Below are 24,232 nucleotides of genomic sequence, written 5' to 3' on the forward strand. Positions count from 1 at the left end.
GTGGCCCAATCGCAGCCCCACGTGGGCCATGAATGCTGTGGCCGCCTCCAGGGACACCCGCCCATGGCCAAGCCGGAACCCAGCTGGGCCTGGAGCTCGCAGGCGGGCATGCAGCCGTACCACCGGGCCCCCAGGAAAGCCAGCCCGTCCTCCCCCCACAGCAAGTGGACCAGCCCGGTAAGTCGGTTGGTCCCATTTGTGAAAGGGATCCTGCATCTGCCTGTAGCCACGGAGGGGGTGCAACATCAGTCAGCTGCTTCCGGATCAACAGGAGAATCAACCCTTGTTGAGCACACAGGCTGCTTTCCAGTAAGAGGGGATTAGGGTAGTCAGATCAAGAGTCACTGAGTAGCCACACTACAGTGTTTAAGCATTTTTAACTCCCCAAGAGGATTCTAGTCTGGGTGGTTTGGGATTTTCGGGTTTTTAAAGAGCAGGGAATATGGGCAGGGTGGGCGTTACAGAAGACAGACTTAATAGGCAGCTGAGAGTGGCTGTCAAGAAAAGTCTAGACTGTCTGCGAATGAGACTCAAGCCAAAATGAGGCAACCCTCTTTGAATCAGCACTGCTTTACACTAGAATGCTTATCAGTTTGCTACCATACAGTGGCTTTGTTTCTAGGGTTTAAATGCCACAACCCAGCCAAATGACCTCATCTTCCTTCTTACCAGAATTCTAATGGAAACGGGTCGCTAGCATTGAAAGTTAGGCTGTTTGAACATCCATAGACCTGTGTGCCCCTTCCCAGCCACAGCTTGCTACTTACAACTCTCTACACAGTTTTAAAATACAGTACTTACAACTACTTTACTGAAATCAACACCTTCGAATTCTAGGATTCTATTTATTCCTGCATGGCAGAAGCGGGTTGGACTGGATGATCCTTCAGGGTCCCTTCCAGCTGGGGGACTCTGTGATTCTATGACATTAAACCAATATTATGGGAGCAAAGCTCAATATTGTCACATAGTAGACAAATTGATTGAAAGCTTGAGAGGAAACAGAAGTAATCACCATCATGGAAATTTCACAATTAGAGTTTTTGTACAAAATTTTCAAATTAAAAATATATTGCCAACCCAGTTGATCCCCCAAACCTTCACAGGGACTAGTAGCAGGAGTGGTTTTGAAGTTCCTGGGGTGCTTTGGATTAAAGATGCTTTCAGAGCACACAAAGGGTGTAAATTGTGAGTTAGTTTTCTTTTCTTGGGCAGGATATTGTTGTTAATTAACATCTTATAATATGAATTTCGCACCCCTTTCCTTTCCCCAAAGGGCCAGTCCATCCCTTTCATAGTGGCTTTAGACCACCAAACATCAAAAAAGGCAGGAAGTTCAGGAGCAGTAGAGAGATGGATTGAACCAGAACTGAATGAGTAGTAGGGGGTTAGTAGTGGAGGAATTGCAATAATGGAGACTTTTTAAAGTAAAAATTTATTTACATTGTCTCAAAATACAATTCATATTCAGCTATAGCAATATAATGTTTCATGTATATATCATGCTTATCTTTTAACGTATATGCCTACTATTTCTAACCCCCCATCTCCCTTACAAGTTGACTCTAATATTCTATAGCATATATGTCAAATTAACAGCTATCTTAGTTATTCCTCCTACTCTTCTTTTTCTTTACCCTATCTTGCTATCTCTTATCCTTCTTTTTCCTTTCAAAGAGTGTGTTAGCATCAAATGTTCATTCTATCTTTGATTCTTCTGTATCTTCAAAATTTGACACATGGAGACATTTGTAAATGCCCATGCCTATTACTACTACCCCATATTATGAATTTACCAATGATTTACTAACAGACTTACTAATAGTTCACTAATGATTTACTAGCAATTTACTAATATTTTGCTACTGGTTTACTACCAGTTTACTACTAGTTTACTATTGATTTGCTCCCAGTTTTACAAATCCTCTATGATGGCTTATATTGCATGACTTTCCTTAATGTCCACCCACCTTGTGGAAATAAAGCAGTTTGACACCAGTTTAAGTGCCATAACACCATCCTATATGGAAATCCTCAAATGTTCAGTTTGTAACATCTTTAGCCTGTAATGCTTATTGGATTCCCATATGGGATTTGTACTGTTCACAAGATCTTCAGCCATTTCTGTCTAAGATTGCCAGAGGCCTCACCAAACTCCCAGGATTTCTGTAGGATGCAGCAGTTGAAATAGTGTCAAACTGGCTGGCCCTTGGGATCCCTTCTGTTTGGACTGTGCAGCAGATGCATCGGAATTCACCTCCAAACCTTGGAGTGGATAAACAACGTTCCAGCACGAGGCTAACAGATGATTTGGCTCAGTAGGTTTTATGAGTGAGCAACTAGTATTGCTTTCATACCAGTGACGTCTAAAGTTTTTTGCTCAATTCCATTTGTCCTAGTGGCAATAAAACCAGCCCTTGAGTGTTTCTTTCAGCATACTTCCAGGCAGTCTTTGCAGTACAATTAAACAGAAATATCAGAACATACCTTCATAGAATCAACAGTCTTAAACAGTAGAACAGCCTTCATATTTCAGTTACAAGCCTGTCAGCTAATCATACAGCCATCGCATCCCAGGACTACTCTTCTGTCTGGTTTTGGGATACCTGTTATTATATCTGTTACAGGATGACTCAGTTGTTCTTGCTGATTAACCTGAATCACCTGTCTGCTTCACAGCTTGTTTGCTACTTACAACTCTCTATTTCATTGTAAAATACTTACAACTATTTTACAACTATCAATACCTTCCAACTGTAGGATCCTATGTCTTCATGCCTGGCAGAAGGGGGTGCGACTGGATGCCCCTTGGCACTTTCTTCCAATTTTCGGATTCTCAGTATTCCTGCAAGGCAGAAAGGGTATGGACTGGATGCCCCTTGGGCCTCCCTTCTGACTCTAGGATTCTATTTATTCCTGCTTATATCTCTCTATGTAGTTGTAAAATACTTACAACTACTTAATTGCTATCAACACCTTCCAACTTTAGGATTAATTGTATTGCTGCATCGCAGAAGGGGTCTGGACTGGGTGTCCCTTGGGAGTCCCTTCTGTCTCTAGGATTGTTTTTATTTCAGCTGCTAATTAAAACTGTAGGCATTTCTTCACCAGTGTTTTAATTGATGACACACAGTTTTTCTTTAGCTTCTGTGTCCTTTGCTGATGACAAAGGCATGGACATGCTGGAGGAAAAACACAGTCGGGGGCAGGGGATATTCCTTCAGAACTGGAAATAACATCAATCCAATTGTTTTAAGTTGCTGCATATGCAGAGTGGAAACAAAACAACTACAGAACACAACCCAGTGCCGCACCATTTCCTAGCCTTCCATCCCAGTGATTACTTGTGGTTTGTGTTCAGTTATATTTTCCCTCATTTCCAGAGCAATAACTCTCTCTGACCATGTGTTCACTCTTAGATCCAACAGAATGTTCCAGATATCACTAGCCAGCTTATCTAGACCTAAAGTAGAAATGATTGTCTCCTTTTATTCAATGCTTTGAAGGCTTTAAGTCTTTCGGAAAACTCTAATTTCTTTTGCAGCATCAGAGTATACTCTTTCCCTTTGAAGAAAATGGCTTTATTGCTAAAGAAACATGGAGAAACTTCATCTAATGGTTTTCATCTTTTGTGAGCATCTGTATAGACAAAGACAATTGCATCTTTAGACATCAGAGGTAGCACCATCTTGCAACTTATGATGTTCTGGCCTCATCACTGGCAATTCCAAATGATTGTCCTAATGCAGCTGTGTGAATAAATGCTGTTGTGCCAGTGCTGATAACATGAACTGCAAAAATGTAAGGCTCTGAAGTCCCCCTTCATATGCACATCTACATGGGACTCACTTCCCCAAAGGTCTAATTCCACACAGCTGCATTTGAACATGTCCTACTATGTTAGTGGGACCAACTGCATGGAGGATCTTTCATCTACTTGCCACCAAGATTGGAGGTGGACAGTGACTGGGTGAGAAAGACTTGGGTGATTAACCCCACCCAGAAGTATCCAACATTTACATACATAGGAAAGTACGGCCTACCCAACTGTGATTTTACTTAAAGAAAGCCTCTGAGACAGAACTCGAATGGAGTCACTTCAGTGCCAGATGCACACACAATCTAAGTAAGACTACAATTTAAGGTCTCGGATTATGAGGAGTCTCTAAATAATAAAATAAGACAATAACCTAAGAGACCCAACATGGCACAGTGGTTTGTATGTTGGGCTAGGACTCTGGAGGAGCAATGTTCAATTCGATCAGCCTTGGAAATCCACTGGGTGACCTTGGACAAATCATGCTTTCTCAGCTTCATAGGAAGGGAGTGACAGACCTCTTCTAAACAAATCTTGTCAAGAAAAGCCTATGACAGTCACCATAAATTGGAGTTTACTTGAAAGGTACATAACAACAACAATCACTCAAGGCCTCAGCATGTCTTAATCACATCCTCAGTCACTTATATGCTATCCTAAATTTTACATACTTGATAAACTTGGTGGGAGGGAATCATAAAATCATAGAGCTGGAAGAGACCACAAGTCCAACCCCAGCCATGCAGGAACACACAATCAAAGCACCCCTGACAGATGGCCATTCAGCCTCTGTTTAAAGACCTCCAAAGGGAGTTAATGTGTCTCATTACAGAAACATTTTCCCAGGCTTTCATGAATGTCTGTACCACCAGAAAGAAAGCTGCACGGAACTAGTCTAAATATAATAGCATTTGTTTGGATAGGGTTCATTCATTATTCTTATGTATTGCCTCATCTGGGAATGGAAAGGCTTTCTCCCAAGTGAGATCACTCATCAGTCAGTCTAGCATTATCTATAATATGCACCTCAGCTCCAGATCATTTTTTAAAAAAACTTTCACAAGAATCAAGTGGCAGACTTTCCTGGCTAGTACCAATGCAGAGTATAGGTAGAAAGCTGGCATGTTTGGGTGCATTCCTTCTTGTAAGCAGAAAAGTGATCTATCAAGGAGGAAGGTTCAGGCATACTATTTATGGATACAGGGAATTTTTTCTCTCTCCAGGTGAAATATTGAAATATGGGTCCAAAACACGCTGCAGAAATAATCCAGTTTGAGATGGCTTTAAAGTCAATGCTAGGGAATTCTGGAAACTGTAGTTTTGTGAGACATTTAGCCGCCTCTGTCAGAGAGCTCTGGTGCCACAATAAACTACAATTTCAAGGATCCCCTAGCACTGAGGCAGGGCAGTTAAAGTGGTCTCAAACTGGATTATTTCTGTGTTTTGGACCATATATTATTTTTACCTGTTGCCACAACTAGTTTAGCCTAGGAAGAACATTCATTCAGTTCTCCCAACTGTACCTCTGCTCACTCACTTGCTTAACAATGCAATCCTAATTAAGGATTTTATTCCACTGAATTCAATGGAACTTTCTTTTTTTGTAAATACATACCGCATATCTCCTAACAATATCTGCTCTGGAATCACACCTTGATGGTGTTTACCATGCCATTCCTGTCCTTACTAGCGGCATAGCCTGGCCTCAGCCTCTAAGTCCTGCTAGCTGTATATAATTTTTTTATGGTGTTCATCTAATTCAGTGATATTTCAACAACCATGGAAGTTAGCCAGCTGCACAGAATGCCTGTTGTATTGCAGCTATAAAGGGATTGCAGCTGACAAGCTGCATAAGAGAATACATCTCCTGCTTCACACACATTTGACAATAACATGTTAACTTTTAAGAAAAATCAGAAAAACACACCGTAGACTTTTTGGAAGATGTTTCTGGTTTGGTGATATTGATTACTTTTCCATAAAAAATAATATGCAGGAACATTGGGGAGGGGAAAAAGTAAACAAAGCTATTTTACCCACTACCCCATGACCCTATAGCCATGTGGAACAACTAGTTCCACTTCTGAGGCAAATTTTGATGGAAATGTTGGCAGGAAGGTAGAATGCTAAATAAAGATCAGTTTCCTCTCTTGGGTTCAACTTGAAACTAGGTTGGGACTAGTTACATTCAGATGCTTTCCTTTAGGCCACTATAACTGGAAGAGCTGAGACATGGAAACAGTACTTTTCCTTTATTTATTCTGTTGCTGGATCAGCTCTGCCACACAATGCCAGTATGTTGTGTGGAGCTGTGTAATTAAACTGTACCATGATTGCTACTACCAGGAAATTGGCATCACATATGGCCTTGAATTACTGAACAGGTACAGCTGCATATGGAAAAGATAATTAAAAGAGAATTCACTTTAGTCTTAATTTATCACCCTGTAAATGTGTTCTTACTTTTAACAGATACAAAACTAGTGTCCACATAAAGCACAATATTCCACTGAAATCAGTTCTAGAAAATAAATAAATCAAATGTCATCACAATGACATAACGGGAAGGCCTAATTCTCATTTCCATCAGCTTGATCCAGGGACACTATGGAAACATGAGTGGAAATTTTTGGGTGGGTTAGGGCAAGGAAACAGAGACTTGATCCCAGTAAATAGAGTGAATACAGAAACCTGCTGATGTGGATGGAGAAATGGCAAGGGTTTTGAATGAGGTTGAGCTCGGCTTGAAGGATCAAGTATATAGTTGGGGCTTCTCCTGGCCACAGTGTTATCTGTGGAGATGCAAGTGACATATGTATCCATGAATGCTTTCTATCAACTTCTGATTTCCCAAATATGCCCCAGAGCAGATCTAGCATTGTTACCTATATGCCTTCAAGTCAGCTCTGACTGACAGCAACTCTATCATAGGGTTTGCTTAGCAAGATTGAGGCTGCTGAAACACTGCAGAATTAATGACATCACTTTAACTGTAATGGTTACATCCTAGGAAACCCTGGGATTTGTAGTTTGTTGTGGCATCAGAGCTCTCTGACAGAGAAGGCTAAATGTTTCACAAAACTACAGATCCCAGAATTCCACAATACTGAGCCATGTTCATTAAAGAGTTTCAAACTACATTGATTCTACAGTGTAGCTGAAACCTTATTCAGAGGTTTCTCTTTAACTTCCTCTTGGGTTGAGAGAGTATGATTTACCAGATTAACCAGTGAATTTCCATAGTTGAATGAGGATTCAAATTCTGGTCTTCCATAGTCCTAGTCCCAAGAATCCCTTCCCCAACTCTGCACCATGCTTGCTCTTGTCATCTATTCTCTAGTCACATCTATAACAGACTACTGTAATATATTTTACATAGAGCTGTCTTTAGAGATAGTTTATCTGGAGCAACTGAAGCTACTTAGTTGCTTATAAAATATAAGAATCAGTAGTTTCTTATAGATGTGACAGGAGAACAGATATTTAAAGTGTTGGGGACTTTCATTCAAGTGTGAAAGCAACTTTAAACTTCTTTAAACTTTATTAGGCTTAGGTTATTTGAAGTAGTGGTATTCATATGAACCTGCCCAGGCTATAAGATGGATCAAAGAAGCCGATCTCTCTTGTGTCACAGAAGGATCTTTTAGGTTGGTGAACAGGAAAGACAGGTCCTTTTCTCTGGTATTGCTTCAATGGGGCCCACTTCTGATTATACATGTATGAAATTATGGTTGGAATTCACACTGCAGCTACAAAAAAGTTATGCATCCATAACTGATCTGTATTCACAGCCCCTATGTATTCAATAGTGTATGGAATATGTAGGGATTGTAAATTTATTAGAATACCATAAACCCAGGTTAATGGCAACTTCCCATAGATCGTTTATGGCCACAGCCCCCAAACTACAGAACAGCCTACTGGAAGAGATCCATCTTATCACCACCTTAGATGCCTTTAAGAAGGAACTTAAGACGGACCTCTTCCGGCAGGCTTATCCATCCGACCTCTTATAGGAGATCTTTAAGATAAAATGCTTCACTTCTGGTTATGATGTATGTTTTCTAAATGTTTTAGATGTTCTAGATGTTTTAACTATTTTATTGAATTAATAATAATGTCAGTGTTTTATTGATTGTATTTTATATCTGCACTGTATTAATTTGTTGAAGTAATCCTGCCTCGATCTGCAGGGAGAGGCGGGAAAATACAAATTATTATTATTATTATTATTATTATTATTATTATTATTATTAAATGGGTGTACTAAGTGTTCTTTTCTTTTCCCAAGACATATGCATTTCCTCTTGTTACAAGCCTCATGACAAACTGGGCTGATGAGTTTCTTACTACCTCCATCACCATGGCAAAGGGAAAACCTGAATTCCTAATGTGTGTGTGTGTGTGTGTGTCCTAACCAAGGTACTTAACTCTTCAGATCCTATACCATAAATAGACCCAGAGATCAGAAGGGATTCATGGGACAGTAATGTATTCAATCTTTGTGATCCAGACTTGCCAGACTTATAGCCACTTGGGGTCATTTGCCGGATGAGCAGATTCCAACCCCCAAAAAGTAGCCCTGATTACTGTACTTGCCCAGAAACACAATCACACATTCAGAAACACAAAAGTTTACTGGAATATCCACAGGTTTCCCTGCACCTGACACCACCTGGATCTCACGCGTTGACAAGTCAGGGGGTTCAGGATGCTGTTGTGTTCTCCACCACTCTATTATCCAAAGAAAGGTGGAGGACTGGGGGATCCCCACCAAATACGACAGCATCACTTTGATTGTTGGGGAAATTAACTTTTGCAAGAGGCTGGGTAAACTTTAGGATTGTTTGCACCTTTATATATATGTAATAACTGAGCAAAACTTGAGGTTTGGATGAATTAAGAGAGTTTTATTTAGAAAAAATACAGAGTGTACTCACACATACAATACCAATTCACACAGAGCTAACCAAAATGGAAATATGGAAATGGGATGGTGGAGTTTGAGGGGTTTGCAAGTAGGGTAATCGTTACCTGTCTGATGAGTAGACCACAGAAAGCTGCAGTGACTCAAACTGGGAGGTTTGAGGGCAACACAGAACATACACTTAGTGCGGAATTGCATGCTGGCTATGTCTGCAGAGGCTAAGTTTCTGAAACCAATATTTATACCTGATCACGAGTCTCTAAGGTATGTTTGATGATCTCTAACACTTTAATAAAGACCTGATGGCTTTCCCAGACATCGACAATGGGATCCTGGGTTCGTTGATTAATTTTCGTGTGACAAAAACAGCAAGTGGATAGGGATATCCCCAGGATGGATGGACGGACAGGGATGTTAAGCTGGGAACACAAAAGGGGGCAAGGAAGAAAACTGGCTTATTGCTTTGGGTGCAAGGAGATCCTTTCTTTGAAGCTGCAAGAGGAAATGCAGATGACTTGGAGGAAGAAAGGAGTACCGGTACTTAGTACATCCATTTAGATTTGATTATCCTATAGCCTGGACGTGCACATGCCTTGAGTCACACTCCTTTTCTCCTGAGAACTTGGCCTGATGTATCTAAAGGTCATCAGGACCTCTGAAGAACATGCTGGCTCCAGATATGAAATATGAAATATGGGGACCCTAAGTTCAGTGCAGGGTTTGCAGGATGTGCTAACAGGTGGCTAGGAGATACTACTTAGTTAAGTATACTTAACATAATGATAATAATAATAATAATAATAATAATAATAATAGGATTTATTTATAACTTAAATATACCTAATTAAGTAGCTGATCTAGAATCTTGGCTTATACCATCAGTGGTGGATCAAGGAGCCAAGACAGAGGTTTATAAAACCATGAATGGTGTGATGAAAGTGAGTAAAGATGTAAAGATTAAAAAAAGTTCATGTTCTATAATAATCAAAGCTTGACAAATTAAAGAAATAACATCTTCACACAGTCCATATTTAATTTATAGTCACTGCTGGAGACAGGCTGCTAGACCTTTGGTCTGATTCTTATATGTTGCTCTGCCAAGCAAAGAAACTTACATTTTGATTCTGCTGCCTACAAAACTTGACATATTTTTTTCCTCAGAATGTTTCCATTGAAAATAATTAACATCTGGAGAAAATGACAAAATTTGGCAACATGCGCATTACATTTAAATTGCATTAAAATGTTAAACTGTGGAAAGGACAAGGCGGGTGGGTGGATGGATGGGTGAAGCTCCACACAGCAGGAGCTGAACCCCCTAGTCAGCAATGTTCCAAATTGCTTGCTACTGCTTTTAATTTATTCTTGTAACATTAACCCTAATGAGAACAAAGAGAAAACAAACATAATAAAAATTGTACCTATCTATTTTATGTTGCCTTGGAGAAAAGCAGGATCCAGAGCAAAGTTGTGTAGAGGATTGGAATAGGAGTGAGAGACCTGGGTTCAATTTCCACATAAGAAGAAAGCTCAGTCCATGACTTCGGGCAACTCACCATCCTTCAGCTTAACCTGCCTCACAGGGTCATCATAAGAACAGAAAACACGAGGGTTGGAAACAATAGCCTTTAACATGAATTTAACACTCTTTGACAATAATGTAAGCTCCTTGGAGAAGTAAAAATCTCATAAGAGAAGAGGTTTTACTGCTCAGTAGAAATAAAAGTACTGGGGCAAAGAATGGTAACCTCTGTCACTAATACTGAAATTACTAGTAACTCTTCTATAACACTTCTTCCTAATGGAGATTGACCTTCATTTCCCACTTGCTCAGAAGTGCTCCTCTGAAGTGCTCCTCAGTATTGCTTCACATTACCCAAAGCTAAATTCAACACAGGAGATGAGATTTGTAGGGATGAAAATTGCTGTCAAAATTTTCTTGTCCCTGAGGAAGGGCAGAAAATATATTTACTGTTCTCCCACATGTGACCTATGAGAAAATTAAATTGTTCTCTCTCACACACACAAAGCAGAGCCCACCCATCCCAATTGGAGGTGTGGATTTCCATTTGAAATTCAAGCTTCTGGGTGGTTTTATGGTTTTATTGCTTTACTATTAAGTTTGGAACTGAGTCTGTCTCTCATATGGGTCATTTCTTTTTGTTATGTGCCTTTAAGTCATTTCTGACTTATGGGCCCGTTAGAAATCGGCCGTTTTGTGCGTGCGGAGCACGCACTAGGGTTAGAAAGGGTGGTGCTTCCACACCCCCTAACCCTAGTGTGCGCTCCACACGCACAAAATGGCGGCGTCCGTTCCACATGGCCGCCGCCATGAGGACGTCACAACCGCGCCGCCTCTATATGGGGCGACGTGGAAGTGACATCCTCGCTCCGCGCCAGGGTGCCTAGTGCACCCTTAGCGCGGAGCAGGAAGGAGCTCCGTTTCGGAGCTCCTTCCTGGTTTGGTCCGCTGGGCGCAGCCTTCACACGGCAGCGCCCAGCGGACCAAAGGAGAAAGGGGCTAAGCGGCCCCTTTCTCCTCCTCCCCACCGCCGCGGGGTGTCCTTGGGGCTTGAAGCCCCAGGGACACCCCTTTCCAGGCTGTGGGGAAGTGGCATTTTGCCGCTTCCCCGCAGCCTGAAAAGCGGCGGATCGGGGCCTCAGCGGCTGCCGTTCTGACCGCTGAGGCCCCAATACTCCGGGGAAAGGGGCGGGTACAGCCCGCCCGAAATGGGCGGTCTGTAACCCGCCATGGAGACCCTAAGAAAACCTATCACAGGGTTTTCCTAACAAGATTTGTTCAGAGGAGGTTTTTCATTGCCTTCCTCTGATGCTGAGAAAGTGTGACTTGCCCAAGGTCCACCAGTGGGCTTCTGTGGTCTAGCTTGCTTGGTGCTTTTTGGGGCCATCTTAGATTATAGTAAATAAAGGCAGACTAGTACATACATATTGACAAAGAGGTATTGAAATTGTGTGTTGTTATTTTTGCAAATGACTAGATTCAAATCTGTCAACTCTAAAATACCAAATGTCACACAAGGGAGGGAGTTACCTTGATATAGTTTATGAGAATACAGTAAAGACAAGCTGAGATCAGTTTTCCAGTTCAGCTCCTTATGTGCTTCATTCCTACCAAAATTATCTGTTGAAGAAATGCTCTGTGTATCTTGGGATATGCAAACACACACTGTGGTGTGATACTAGTCCTCACAAGCAGCTCCCTGAAGAGACTATAAATACTCATGCAGTGGTATTAGTCCTTATCTATCAGAGCAGACTACAGCTCCTGTAGCTGGGTGAGGGATTATAGGAGCCATCATCCAAAATGTTTCTAAACTCTAATTCTTTCTCTCCCCCTTACACCCTCTCCAGTGCATACCCAATTTATTTGCATCAGCTAACACGCATAGAAAATATAATCCAGTATAGTGGTTAGCATGTTGTACTTTAGGTGGAAAGATCTGGGTTCCCATCCTTGATACAGCTTAAATTCACATTGTTACCTTGCAGCCAGAGAGTGTAAGGCCCACCTTACAAGGTTATTATTAGCATAATATATGGGTATTATTGGACTTAATGCAAGCCTATGTATTCCTCCCTGAACTCAATGGGGGATACAGATGTCCCATTCAATTATGCAGCTATTTCTTTTTAAAAGACAAATGGGACTTATTTTAAGCAACTTTTGGATCCAGAAGGTGGCATAGGTCTGTGAAATAAGAGGTATAGATTTCTCTTATCCCAATTAGCTTTAGAATGCAAGAACTCCCTTGCTGGTACTTTTCTCTCTCTCCAGGTCTATTCCACAGACACAGGCTCCTTCTCATATGTCCTAAAGCCAACTGCAGTCACTGTAATTCTTGCATCTCATATCTGAGCTTAGCTCAGGATGCTCCATCAAGTCTGGAATACAATATTTTCCACATGTTCAGTGAACCAAAATGGCATACCATTCAACATGCCATGATAAAAAGCACACTTTTCAAGAGCAAAGGCCAGTGCTACCTTTAGTTAGAGTGAAGCAACCACAAACCAGTAGCTGCATAAATGATGATGATGGTAGTTGTTGTGGTGGTGATGATGATGATGATGATGTGGCTACTCCCAGGTATAGGTCTTTTCAGGTTTTTCTGCCTCTTTTCCAAACTATCTTGGCTATCCTTGGGTACTATGTGTCTAAACCTGTGTAGAGGGAGAGGATCCCGTTTACTTTTTTGCCTCAAGTACATGATGTCCTGGAAAGCCCAGAGCAATTCAAACCCATCAAACAGACTCTGGAGTGGAAAAAACAACAACAAAAATAATTTCAAACAATGGTTGCATATATATGGTATAAATGCTATTCTCTAGCTGTTTTAGGAGCTTATCACATGGCTTAATAAATCAATTTACCTCTACCCAGTTTAAATTTTAATTTGGGTGGCATCCTGATATTATCGCAAAGTTTTTGCTGCCTAATTTGCCACCTAGATACAGCTTGGGTCCATCCCGCTTCCAGGAGCGCTCTGGCAGCCATTTTCTCAACTCAGAAAACTCCCGGATTTGAAAAGAGCCACAGGGAGTGTTCCTGGAAGTGGGGATGGACCCGGGCTGTATTCGGGCGGCAGATCTGGCAGCAAAAACCTTCTGATAACATCAGGATGCCCAAATTAAGCTTTAAGCCGATAGAGGTAAGCCAAATTCAAAAGCCAAATGATAAACTCCTTAGATTCCCAGAGTCCTAGTCCAACATGCAAACCACTAGAACATACCGGCTCTCACACTACATTGGCTTGTTGGTACAGACTATGTTTACCAAGCTGGATTTACTTCTCTATGTATTTTTCTTTTTACATTTTTATATATCTGATATTGTTTGTTGACATGGGTTCCATAGGTATATTGTATCACGTGACACTACTAGTACAATGAAGCAGAACTCATGCCTTAATATAAACAGTGTGCTTAATTAGTCTAAGTCCTGCAGAAAAGTTGTTAGGCCTACTGTCTTCATAACCCACTCAAACTTTGAGTGGCTTCTCTGCCACTCCTCCTGTGCTGGACCAGTTCCATGCTACTGCTACTTCTGAGGTCTATATATTTTGTTACCTTCACCACTGGTGGAGCATCTTGGCTGTACTGAGAGCAGAGATTCCAGTGGCAGTAGTACAACCTGCCAACTTTTCTGGAAGTAGTTAATGCTAAAGAAGCTCTGTTTTTTGTTTTATTTCTTTTCCTGCATTTTGAAGTCTTTTCCTTATGTACAGAGAAAGGCATTTAAAGGAGACAAGATAGTGATTCTAGCTGTTTTAAGGCGAGATATTATGAACTGGCACCATGCCTCACATCTGAACACAGAATGGTGCCTAAGGCAAGCAGGAGTGCATCTTCTGGACAGCCATGAAGACCCACTTGAAGACATTCATAGGAGCAGAACAGTATGAAGTATGCAGGGAATACAGTGACAAACAACAAAAAGAGATGTTGAACCCACCTGGCATTCTCTCCTGCCCTTGGAAGGAAATAGGAACCAACTTGTTCAATATCAAGGACAGGAGACCTGGCATCACTCTGTACAGGAGATAAAGTCTGTTTCAACATAAATACCCTAAAGGCACCAGATCCTGTCTGATTGTGGAAGCTAAGCAGGGTCAGCCCTGGTTAATACTTGGATGAGAACCCAACAATGAATACCAGGTGCTGTAGGCTATATTTCAGAGAAAGGAACTGACAAAAACCACTTCTGGATATTCTTAGCCTAAAAAAACCCTATGAAACTCATAGGATCCACATAAATCAACAGGTGACTTGAAGACATGGACACACTCACAATTATGTGAAAAAAGAATGACAAAGAGGCATCCTTCAGAATGTAGTGGGAGACAATTCCTAAGAAACTGTTACAGATAGTGGCCAACAACTGAGATATAATCAAAGGCAGTTGTGAACTGCAGGCAAAATGGAAACACAATTACATAAACAAATTCAGGACAAGGACCAAGAGAACTTAGACAACTGATCAGTTGCCACTGAGTCCCACATGGGGAAGGAAGCTGCCAGGAATTGCACAAAGGAAAGAGACACTAGCAAAGTCCAGTGTACAAAACAATGGTGCTGACAGCACAGAAGAAAGCATAGTACTCAGAATAAAAAAACAAGGAGATGGAAGTTGGTACCACATCCAGCATACCTGAATGATTATGAGACTTGGAAGATCACAATAGGCCAGCGATAAAGGCTACATCATTACGATGGGCTGTGTGCTGGTAACCTTCAGTTTGTTGATGTTGTGTGATTTCAGTTCATTTCTGATTTATGGCAACCCTAAGGTGAACCTATCAAGGAGTTTTCTTGGCAAGATTTGTTCAGAGGATGTTTGCCATTGCTAATCCTCTTAAGCTTAGAGCATGCACCTTACCCAAGGTCACTCAGTTGGTTTCATGGCTGATCTTGGAATCAAACCCTGATCTCCAGAATCATAGTCCAACTGCTAAATAGCTTTTGTTGTTGTTGTTTTTAGAATCTATCAAAAGGAAAAATATCACAATATGTAGAGGTGTCCAAAGTAAAACTATCAGTAGCATGAAATAAAGAAGTATCAGAAAGCATGGAAAATGAGTCACTCACAGTCCATGAGCTAGGCATGGAGAAGATTGTAGGCTGATAACTGCTCACTAGGACTTATACTAAATACTGTAAAGTTCATGGTTTACAGTAAGATGAGAGTAACACTTTCATTATATAGTGTCTAATGAAACAATGAAAACCAATCTGGGGCAATTTGGTGGTAGCTGAAGTATTTCAGGATTCTAGTCAGTAGTTTGTTGTTGTTACTATATGCCTTCAAGCCATTTCCAACTTATGGTGCCCTCAAGGAGAACCTATCATGGGGTTTTCTTGGTGAAATTTGTTCAGATGAGGTCTGCATTACCTTTCTTTTGAGACTGAGAAAGCATGACTTACCCAGGTTCACCCAGTGGGTGTCCATGGCTAATTGACCTGAACCCTGCTCTTATAGAGCCCTAGTCCATACTCAAACTTCTACATCCTACTGGTTCTTGCTCATTAATACAGTGGTGAATTTTGAACTGCAAACATCAATTTTACAGTATCCATAGCCACACTTCACTAGGAGAATCCAAAAATTCAGGCAGCCGTACTGATCTGTTTCCATAAATTAGTCCTAGCTGTTTTCAGCTCCACCAGTCATAGGTTTTTTTGTAAACCTAATAGAACTAAATTGCACATTGAAGATCAAGCCACGCAAAAATAGTTTGCATTAAAACAGGTATAGCTCACAATAAATACAACATTTTTAGGAAAAGCCATCCCCCCCATCTCCAGCTACTGTGAGAAGTTCTTCTAAGCTTAGGGGAAACTGAAAAACCTCAAGGGTGTAGCTGGTGAGGTTGTCACCCATCATAATACAAAAAAGTCAAGGGACTTCCATCCTGCTGGCCATAGTTTCTGTGAACCTGTTCCCCTTTCTTCCCACTACGTATCACCCCCAAAGGAGTTCTCAACTGTGGCAGAAGATGTGGAGCTCACCAATGACACCCTGTTCTCCCATGACACTATTCCGCTTCTATCAGTACAGTGGTCCTTCCACATTCACTGGGGTTAGGGGTGAAGGACCCCCGTGAATAGAGAAAAACTGTGAATAAAAAAACACTTCTCCAGGAATCTCCGGGGCTTCTAGCACATCTCTGTGGTCAACATCTGCCAGAAGCTGATCTCAGAATCACGCTGGAAGACCTAAAAATGCCTAGAGAAGTGTTTTGTCTCAGAACTTCTAGATTTTCCAGCACAATTTTATGGTCAACTTCTGGCAGAGTTGTATTGGGGGATCTAGAAATCCCTAGAGAGAATATATTAATCAAAACCACAAATAATCAAATCTGCAAGAGTCAAAGCCACAAATGTGAAGGGCCAATTGTAATGCAAACACCAGCGTTATAGGGATACAAGGGAGGTGAATACTGTCTTCCTTGCTGCTGCTGCTTCCAACTCACTGATGTGGAATCACTGTCTTCAATGTGTATAATGTATAAGTCAGCAATGGGACACTGACGGTGGAGGGGGTGAAGAGAGAACAAGGTGGGTGGTAATTTTTATTGCAGATGGAGAGAATTTCAACTACCACCCACTGCCATGATCTTACTGCCTATAATAAAGACAAAATACCCATTTTCATCTGACTTGGATTTCGGCCACTAATTCCAAATGTTTGAATAATTCCAGAGCCTATTGTTTCCATCTTGCCAGAATGCAAAAAGCAGTGGTAACAAATAATGAGAAAGCCATCACCAAGCCTCCCCCCCCCCAATTTGAGAAAAAAAAAGAACAAATTAAGGCAGTTAAAATGTTATCAAGGAGAGAGAAACTTGTCATGATTAACTGTCTCTCTCTTCCACTGAAGCAACAGCTGTAACTGTAGTTGCTATCAATTTAAGACAATTATTCGTAATGCATGCCAAAGGCTATAAAGTGCATGGTTCTCTTATGGAGATCTAAATGGAGGCAATATTTGTGTATGTAACTATTTGTTTGGGGGTCTCCCAAATTTCAGCCAGAAGGGGCACACAGCAAAGCTCCAACACAGCAAAAACACGGTACTATGCTGCCACATAGTGGACAAGATATCACAGGGAACCAAATATTTCACTGTTATCTATCCATTTAACATGGCATATTCCAAGAGCCTGAAAAAAAGGCTTATCTAGAAAGTGGGAAAAAAGGCCCTGGAAGTACTGTACCTAAACTTTCCAGTTCTTTTTGTTTTGATTTTTTCTTCCACATTCATGGTTTTGCATCCAAACTTTTTTCATGAATTATCCTGAGTTTCCCTCCCTCCCATGTGTCACATCTAAATTCAAGAAATGATTCAGAAATTTTCACCAGTTTCCACTAAGCCCTTTTTAATTATCATTCAGGAATTATAGTCAAAGTACTTTACTACAATATTACACAAGTAAAGCACAGAGTGACCAGATGTCCTAACTGCAAAGGAAGACAAGGCACTGTAAAATGCAGAACATTCCCAAATAAAAGCTAAAAACACTCATATAAATATATATTCGTGCTTCTTAATCATGCTCAAAATGCAGGACATTTTAGAATTCCTCCTGGACAGAAGGTTGAAATGGAGGGCATGTACTGGAAAAGGAGGACCTCTGGCCACCCTGGTTAAGCATTATGGCCATTTTCTTTTATTGCCAGATCTTGGGGGGGGGGGGGGTCTAGGGTTTGATTTTTTTAAACTCTATTGTAATTTGATGTATTTTATTGTTGTAACCTGCCTGGATTCTTCGTGATTGGGCGGGCTAGAAATAAATATTTTTTATAATAATAATAATAATAATAATAATAATAATAATTATTATTATTATTAGTTGAATCTGGAATCTGAAAGAAAAGGGCTATGCTCCTTGGCAATGTCCTATCATTTCAGGAAACAGTGAGTGAATTTAAACTGACCTGGGATGTGGGAATAAAAAGTACTTGGTAATGCTGGGAGTTTCTTGGGAATACTTTGGGATTGGGAAAACATCATATAGATCTCCAAAATAAAATCAGTGTGTACAGGAGCAAAACTTGGGACTTTCAAATACTTTTTTTCTTGTCTAGAGAAGCAATAAAAGAACTTTTCCCCAGCAATAATAACCATATTACTGGGTTTACTACCACTGCTTTTATTATGTTGCAGAGGAGATCCATGTTTCAAGCATGGAAGGGAAGGGCTTACCTCAAAGGAGTTTGACATCTCACCATCCCTGCTCAGACCAGAGGCAACTAGTACTATTTTGTATTTGCCAGTATACCTCCCCACAGAGAATCGCATGAAGGGAGCATCCCTGACTATTAAGACCATTTGCCCAGCACCCCAAAATCACAGAATGTATAAACTCATTTTTAAGCACTCTGATTTTCCGTTCTCTTCAAACCTAGCTTTACATGTTTTTCCACACCTTAAAATGAACATTTAGTGGCCAGAGGAGGATTCAGCTAACAGCAAAAGTATCTTCCAGAGAGCACCATCATAGCCATTTAATAAAAAAAAAGTGAAAAGCCTACTTTTTATCTTTTTTGTTTGTTTATTGTATTAATCATTGATGTATATGGGTCTTTGTCGGTGGTGTGTGCCTTCACGTCATTTCTGACATATGGCAACCCTAAGGTGAACCTATCACGGATGTTTTCTTGGCAAGATTTGTTTGGCAGAGGTTTGCCATTGAGTTCTTATGAGGCTGAGAGCATGTGACTTGCCCAAGATCACCAAGTTTCATGGCCGAACTGGGAATCGAACCCTGGTCTCCAGAGTCTTAGTCCAACATGCAAATCACTACACCATACTGGCTCTCATATAGATCTTTAGTGAGTAATATGAAGAGGAAAAAACCCTCAGGCTCCTGCGACAAAGGAGAGAAGACATGGAAAGCAAAGGAAGGAGAATTATTTCATGTTCAGTATAAGGGGTCAGGTAAAATAGCTGTACCCATTATATGTACCTTGTTTTGCCCAAGATCACCAAGTTTCATGGCCGAACTGGGAATCGAACCCTGGTCTCCAGAGTCTTAGTCCAACATGCAAATCACTACACCATACTGGCTCTCATATAGATCTTTAGTGAGTAATATGAAGAGGAAAAAACCCTCAGGCTCCTGCGACAAAGGAGAGAAGACATGGAAAGCAAAGGAAGGAGAATTATTTCATGTTCAGTATAAGGGGTCAGGTAAAATAGCTGTACCCATTATATGTACCTTGTTTTGCCCAAGATCACCAAGTTTCATGGCCGAACTGGGAATCGAACCCTGGTCTCCAGAGTCTTAGTCCAACATGCAAATCACTACACCATACTGGCTCTCATATAGATCTTTAGTGAGTAATATGAAGAGGAAAAAACCCTCAGGCTCCTGCGACAAAGGAGAGAAGACATGGAAAGCAAAGGAAGGAGAATTATTTCATGTTCAGTATAAGGGGTCAGGTAAAATAGCTGTACCCATTATATGTACCTTGTTTTAATTACAAGTTAGTAGCAGATTGTTAAAGATTAAAGCCAACTCTGACATTTTTCTGACAATAACAATATGTATTATGTAAAGAAAGCCCCTTTGGACAGTTAAAAATGTTTGACGTTTCAATGTAATACTTATTGTCCTTTTGGTTTAATGGATTTTGTTCACTGTGTTAAATAAGTAACTGCAGGGATTGATTTTATAACATGCAGGCCTACTGGAACATATGTTATTATGTGAAATTGCTTGTTAGGCCTGGGACAGGCAATGAGAGGATTACAAGTCTTTTAATCATTTACACAAGCAGTTCAGGAAGCAAAATGACTCCCAAATTAAAGAGTGACATGTTGCAACTCTATTACAAGGACATTCACATTACAAAGACACACGTTCTTTGTTTTTCTCCTTTTCATCTACCCCAGTCCCAACACACACATGCACAGAGTGCAAATGTTTTGATGATGCCAATTTTTTAAAGCTTTTTGTTCTGATTTGGAATCAACATGGTTGGAGAGAAATGAGTTACAGCCTCTTGTACACAAGCCTGGAGGTCTTCTAGATCTTGGATAACCTTGTACACCAGACTGTCTGTTGTATCCCTTTAAACCCATTTGGCTCAGCTTTCCATAAAATGAAAGCCCATTGTGACCACATAGACCTAAGATGGGGTGGAAATCAGAAAGGAAAAGGTATGAGGACATACATACTTCTAAGCAGTGGCATCCCTAAACCCTGGTGCAATCCGGTGTGTGTGTGTGTGGTGGTGATGGTGGTGGGGCTATTGAGGGGAATAGGAGCAGTGAAATAGGAGACTAGGACATGGGACAGTGGATGCAAACTACAGAAAAAGAGATTCCACCTCAACATTAGGAAGAACTTCATGACAGTAAGAGCTGTTTGACAGTGGAAAACACTCTCTCAGAGTGTGGCGGAGTATGTTTAAAAATAGTGTGGCTGGCCATCTGTCAATGGTGCTTTGATTGTGTGTTCCTGTATGGCAGGGGGTTGGACTGGATGGTCTTTGGGGTCTTTTCCAACTCTATGATTCTATGATTCTATCGTGTGGGAGGCACCAAATGAAGGCATTATTATATCAATTATATCCATGATGGCGAACCTATGGCACACCGTACACGCAACCGTGTGCATGGGAGCGCACTGCCATTAGAATCAACAGGACTTGAGGTCCCTTGTATTTTCGCATACACAGGGGGGTCCAGAACTGATCCTCTGCATATACAAAAGGACCACTGTATACTTTACCGCTTTTTCTTCATTATTCATTTCCTTCTTCTTCAGCCCTCCTTATCCACGGATTTTTTATCCACTGATTCAAGCACACACGGCTTGAAAAAACTTTAAAAGCATGCAAATTTCCATAGGCAAACCTTGATTTTGCCCTTCTATTTAAGAGGTACCATTTTCCCAGACTAACCTCTCGTCATATAGACCTAGATTGCCCTCGTTTCCCCAAAGATCTCTCCCCGATCGTGCCTATTTTAAATTTAGTTTATTTTAAAATTGAATTTTAATCTGTATTTATAATGTGGTTCTTTTAGTGTTAGTGTAATTATAAAGTTATTTTAGTTTAGGTAAGGGATAAGATATATATAATTTTGATTATGTTGTGTTATGTATTTCATGTATTTTATGTAACCTGCCTTGATCCTTTGGGAAAAGGTGGGATATAAATACATTCATCATTATTATTATTACTATTATTATTATTATTATTATTATTATACTATGCCATTATATTGAATGGGATTTGAGCATCCATGGATTTTGGTATTCACGAGGAGGTCCTGGAACCAGACTCCAACGGATATCAAGGACCCACTGTACTATTCCCTTTGCTCAAATGAACATCCTTGCCTATTGTTTTATTAATCTCTCTTATCGCTTCACCCCAAAATTTCTGAACAAAAAAACAATCCCACCACATATACATAATAGGCTTTGGAAGTATGTGTCATCTGAATGCACTACTGTGAAAGTGGTTGGAAATCACTTTATTTAGCCCATGTGTTTCACCTGAGCCAGCCAAGGAAGCTACAGCCCTGAGACTGCAAGACCTGAGCAGGACAGGTCTCTCCTGTTGGGAGAGGCAGGGTACAAATAAATTATTATTATTATTATTATTATTATTATTATTATTATTTGTGTGTGTGTGTGTGTTTATATTTGGTTGTTGTTGTGTGCCATTATATTAAAAAGGGTCGAAACCACATTGCAGAAATAATCCTCTTTGAAATTGCTTCAACTGCTCTGGCTCAGTGCTAGGGAATCCTGGGAATTTTAGTTTATTGTGGATCCAGAGCTCTGTAAAAGAGAAGGCTAAATGTCTCACAAAACTACACTTCCTAGAATTCCCTAGCATTTACCCAAGGCAGTTAAAGCGGTCTCAAACTGGATTATTTCTGCAGTGTGTTTTGGACCAAGGATAGATTAGGAAGTCACAGCACAGCTGTATGCATGTTGACAGTATTTGCCACCACACTGCAGAAATAATCCAGGTCAAGACCGCTTTCACTCAGTGCTAATGAATCCTGGGAATTGTAGTTTACTGTGGCACCAGAGCTCTCTGACAGACAAGGCTAAATGACTCACAAATCCCAGAAGTCCACAGGCTTGAGCCATGGCAGTTAGAGTGGTGTCAAAACGGATTATTTCTGTAGTGTGGATGCAACCTAGGTGACCTTGAGCAAGTCACACTTTCTCAGCCTTAGAGGATGGTCATGGCAAACCCCCTCTGACCAAACATGCCAAGAAAACCCCCTGATAGAGTCGCCACAAATCGGAAACGACCCTTATGGCGACACACCACCACCACCAAACATCAAAAGATAGCTTGATGTTTTTAATAAGTTTTGTAAGTCTTTAAGCAGAGGCTGGATGGCCATCTGTCGGGTATGCTTTGATTGAGAGTTCCTGCATGGCAAGGGGTTGGACTGGACCTTGAGGTCTCTTCCAACTCTATTATTCTATGATTTTATGATATTGAAATATTATTTACATTCCTAAAGTCCAGAAATTGACAAAAGTACCTAAATTGATGTGTGTGTGTGTGTGTGGATTCTGTCAGAAAAGAGAGCCATTGGTTGCAGTGTTGGACTACTTCTGACTCTAGAGAACAGGGTGCCTGCCATTCATGTTTCAGCCACGAATCATGAAAACTTTGGGTATGTCATACTCTCTCAGCCTCAGAGGAAGGCCATGGCAAACCCCTTCTGAAGAAACCTTGCCAAGAAAAGCCCATGCACTGCCTTTGGGTTGCCATAAGTCGAAAAAGACTTGAAGGCAGAACAATAAGGAGGGGAAGGGCAATTTCCAGTGCTGAGTGTAGTGGAATTGAGCATTGGACCATGACTCTCGAGACCAGGGTTCGATTCCTGTTCAGCCATAAAGCCCACTGGGTGACCTTGGGCAAGTTACACTCTCTCAGCCTCTTCAGGGGAAGGCAATGGCAAACCCCCTCTGGACAAATCTTGTCAAGGAAGTCTTATGACAGGTTCACCTTAGGTTCTTGCTAAGTCAGAAACCAATTAACTAGTGCTGTGTGTGTGTGTTTGTATGGCTTTTTGGATCACATACAGTTCCCACAAAGAGAGAGGCAGCGTGGCTTAGTGGTCTGAATCTTGGACTCATATGACTCTGGAGACCAGGGTTCGAATCTCAACTCGGCCAGGGAAACCCACTGGGTGACCTTGGGAGAGTCACACTCTCTCAGCCTCAGAAAATTGCCAAAGAAAACCCCAGTATAGTTTCCCCCTTTAGGGTCGCCATAAGTCGGAAAGGACTTGGAAAGCACACACCAGTGAACTAGTTAGTGGGGTGGGGGGAAACACAACAAAACAACCCTTTTTGGACCACAACAAGCAGCTCCCAGAGCCCAGCTGATGGAAAAGGAGGATGATTGTGGAGGGGCTGTTGCCCAACAAGCAGAACAACCAGATGCCCTAGCCATGAAGAGGGCGAAATGGAGGATCTTGAAGGGAAAAAAAATATTTTTAATTTAATTTCTATATGTCGCCTTTCTCCCAGAAAGGGACCCAAGGCGACTCACAAAACCAAAACCAAAACGGAGGACAGAAACTCCACACTCAAAAAAGAACACTCCTATAAATCCCACGGTCACAAATAGAAGGACCTTTGGAAGGAGAGAAAGATGTAGCACCGTCAAGAAAAAAAAAATATTTTATTTTCATTTCTATATGTCGCCTTTCTCCCAGGAAGGGACCCAAGGCGGCTGGCAAAAAGCAAAACCCCCAAACAAAGCAACAACGGAGGACTGAAACTCCATCCTCCAAAACACACACACACTCCTACAAATTCCTGCTTCTTCTAAGCCACTCTCAGAATGGAAGAAGGAGCTTGGGACAGTCGAAGGAGAGAAAGAAAAACAAATGTAGGGCAGCAGCATTCTCCCAAACCAGAGCTCCAAGGCACTCTTGAATGTAATGCCACGCTCTGAATGGTGGGGAAAGGGAGGGG

At 41.1% G+C, this 24,232-nt stretch overlaps 1 protein-coding gene across 9 annotated transcripts in view; it reads left to right on the plus strand.

The window, feature by feature from the left end:
- Window positions 1–24,232, plus strand: part of LOC149311482 (doublecortin domain-containing protein 2C-like) — a 71,901-nt gene continuing 47,669 nt past the window's right edge. For 8 of the 9 annotated variants that reach the window (XM_089528582.1, XM_089528589.1, XM_089528586.1 and 5 more), the window contains exon 1: window positions 24,097–24,146. Coding sequence is in view for 1 of the 9 variants with exons in the window: in XM_089528593.1 (XP_089384719.1) it covers window positions 29–177 (149 nt within the window). In the remaining 8 variants the exon portion in view is untranslated. Of the gene's footprint in view, window positions 178–24,096; window positions 24,147–24,232 lie in introns of those variants that run through there. The other variant, XM_089528593.1, reaches the window with a different exon arrangement.

Source organism: Sceloporus occidentalis, unplaced genomic scaffold (genome assembly GCF_023333645.1).
Source record: "Sceloporus occidentalis isolate IW3139 unplaced genomic scaffold, rSceOcc1.0.p SCAF_6, whole genome shotgun sequence".
NCBI lineage: Eukaryota > Metazoa > Chordata > Lepidosauria > Squamata > Phrynosomatidae > Sceloporus > Sceloporus occidentalis.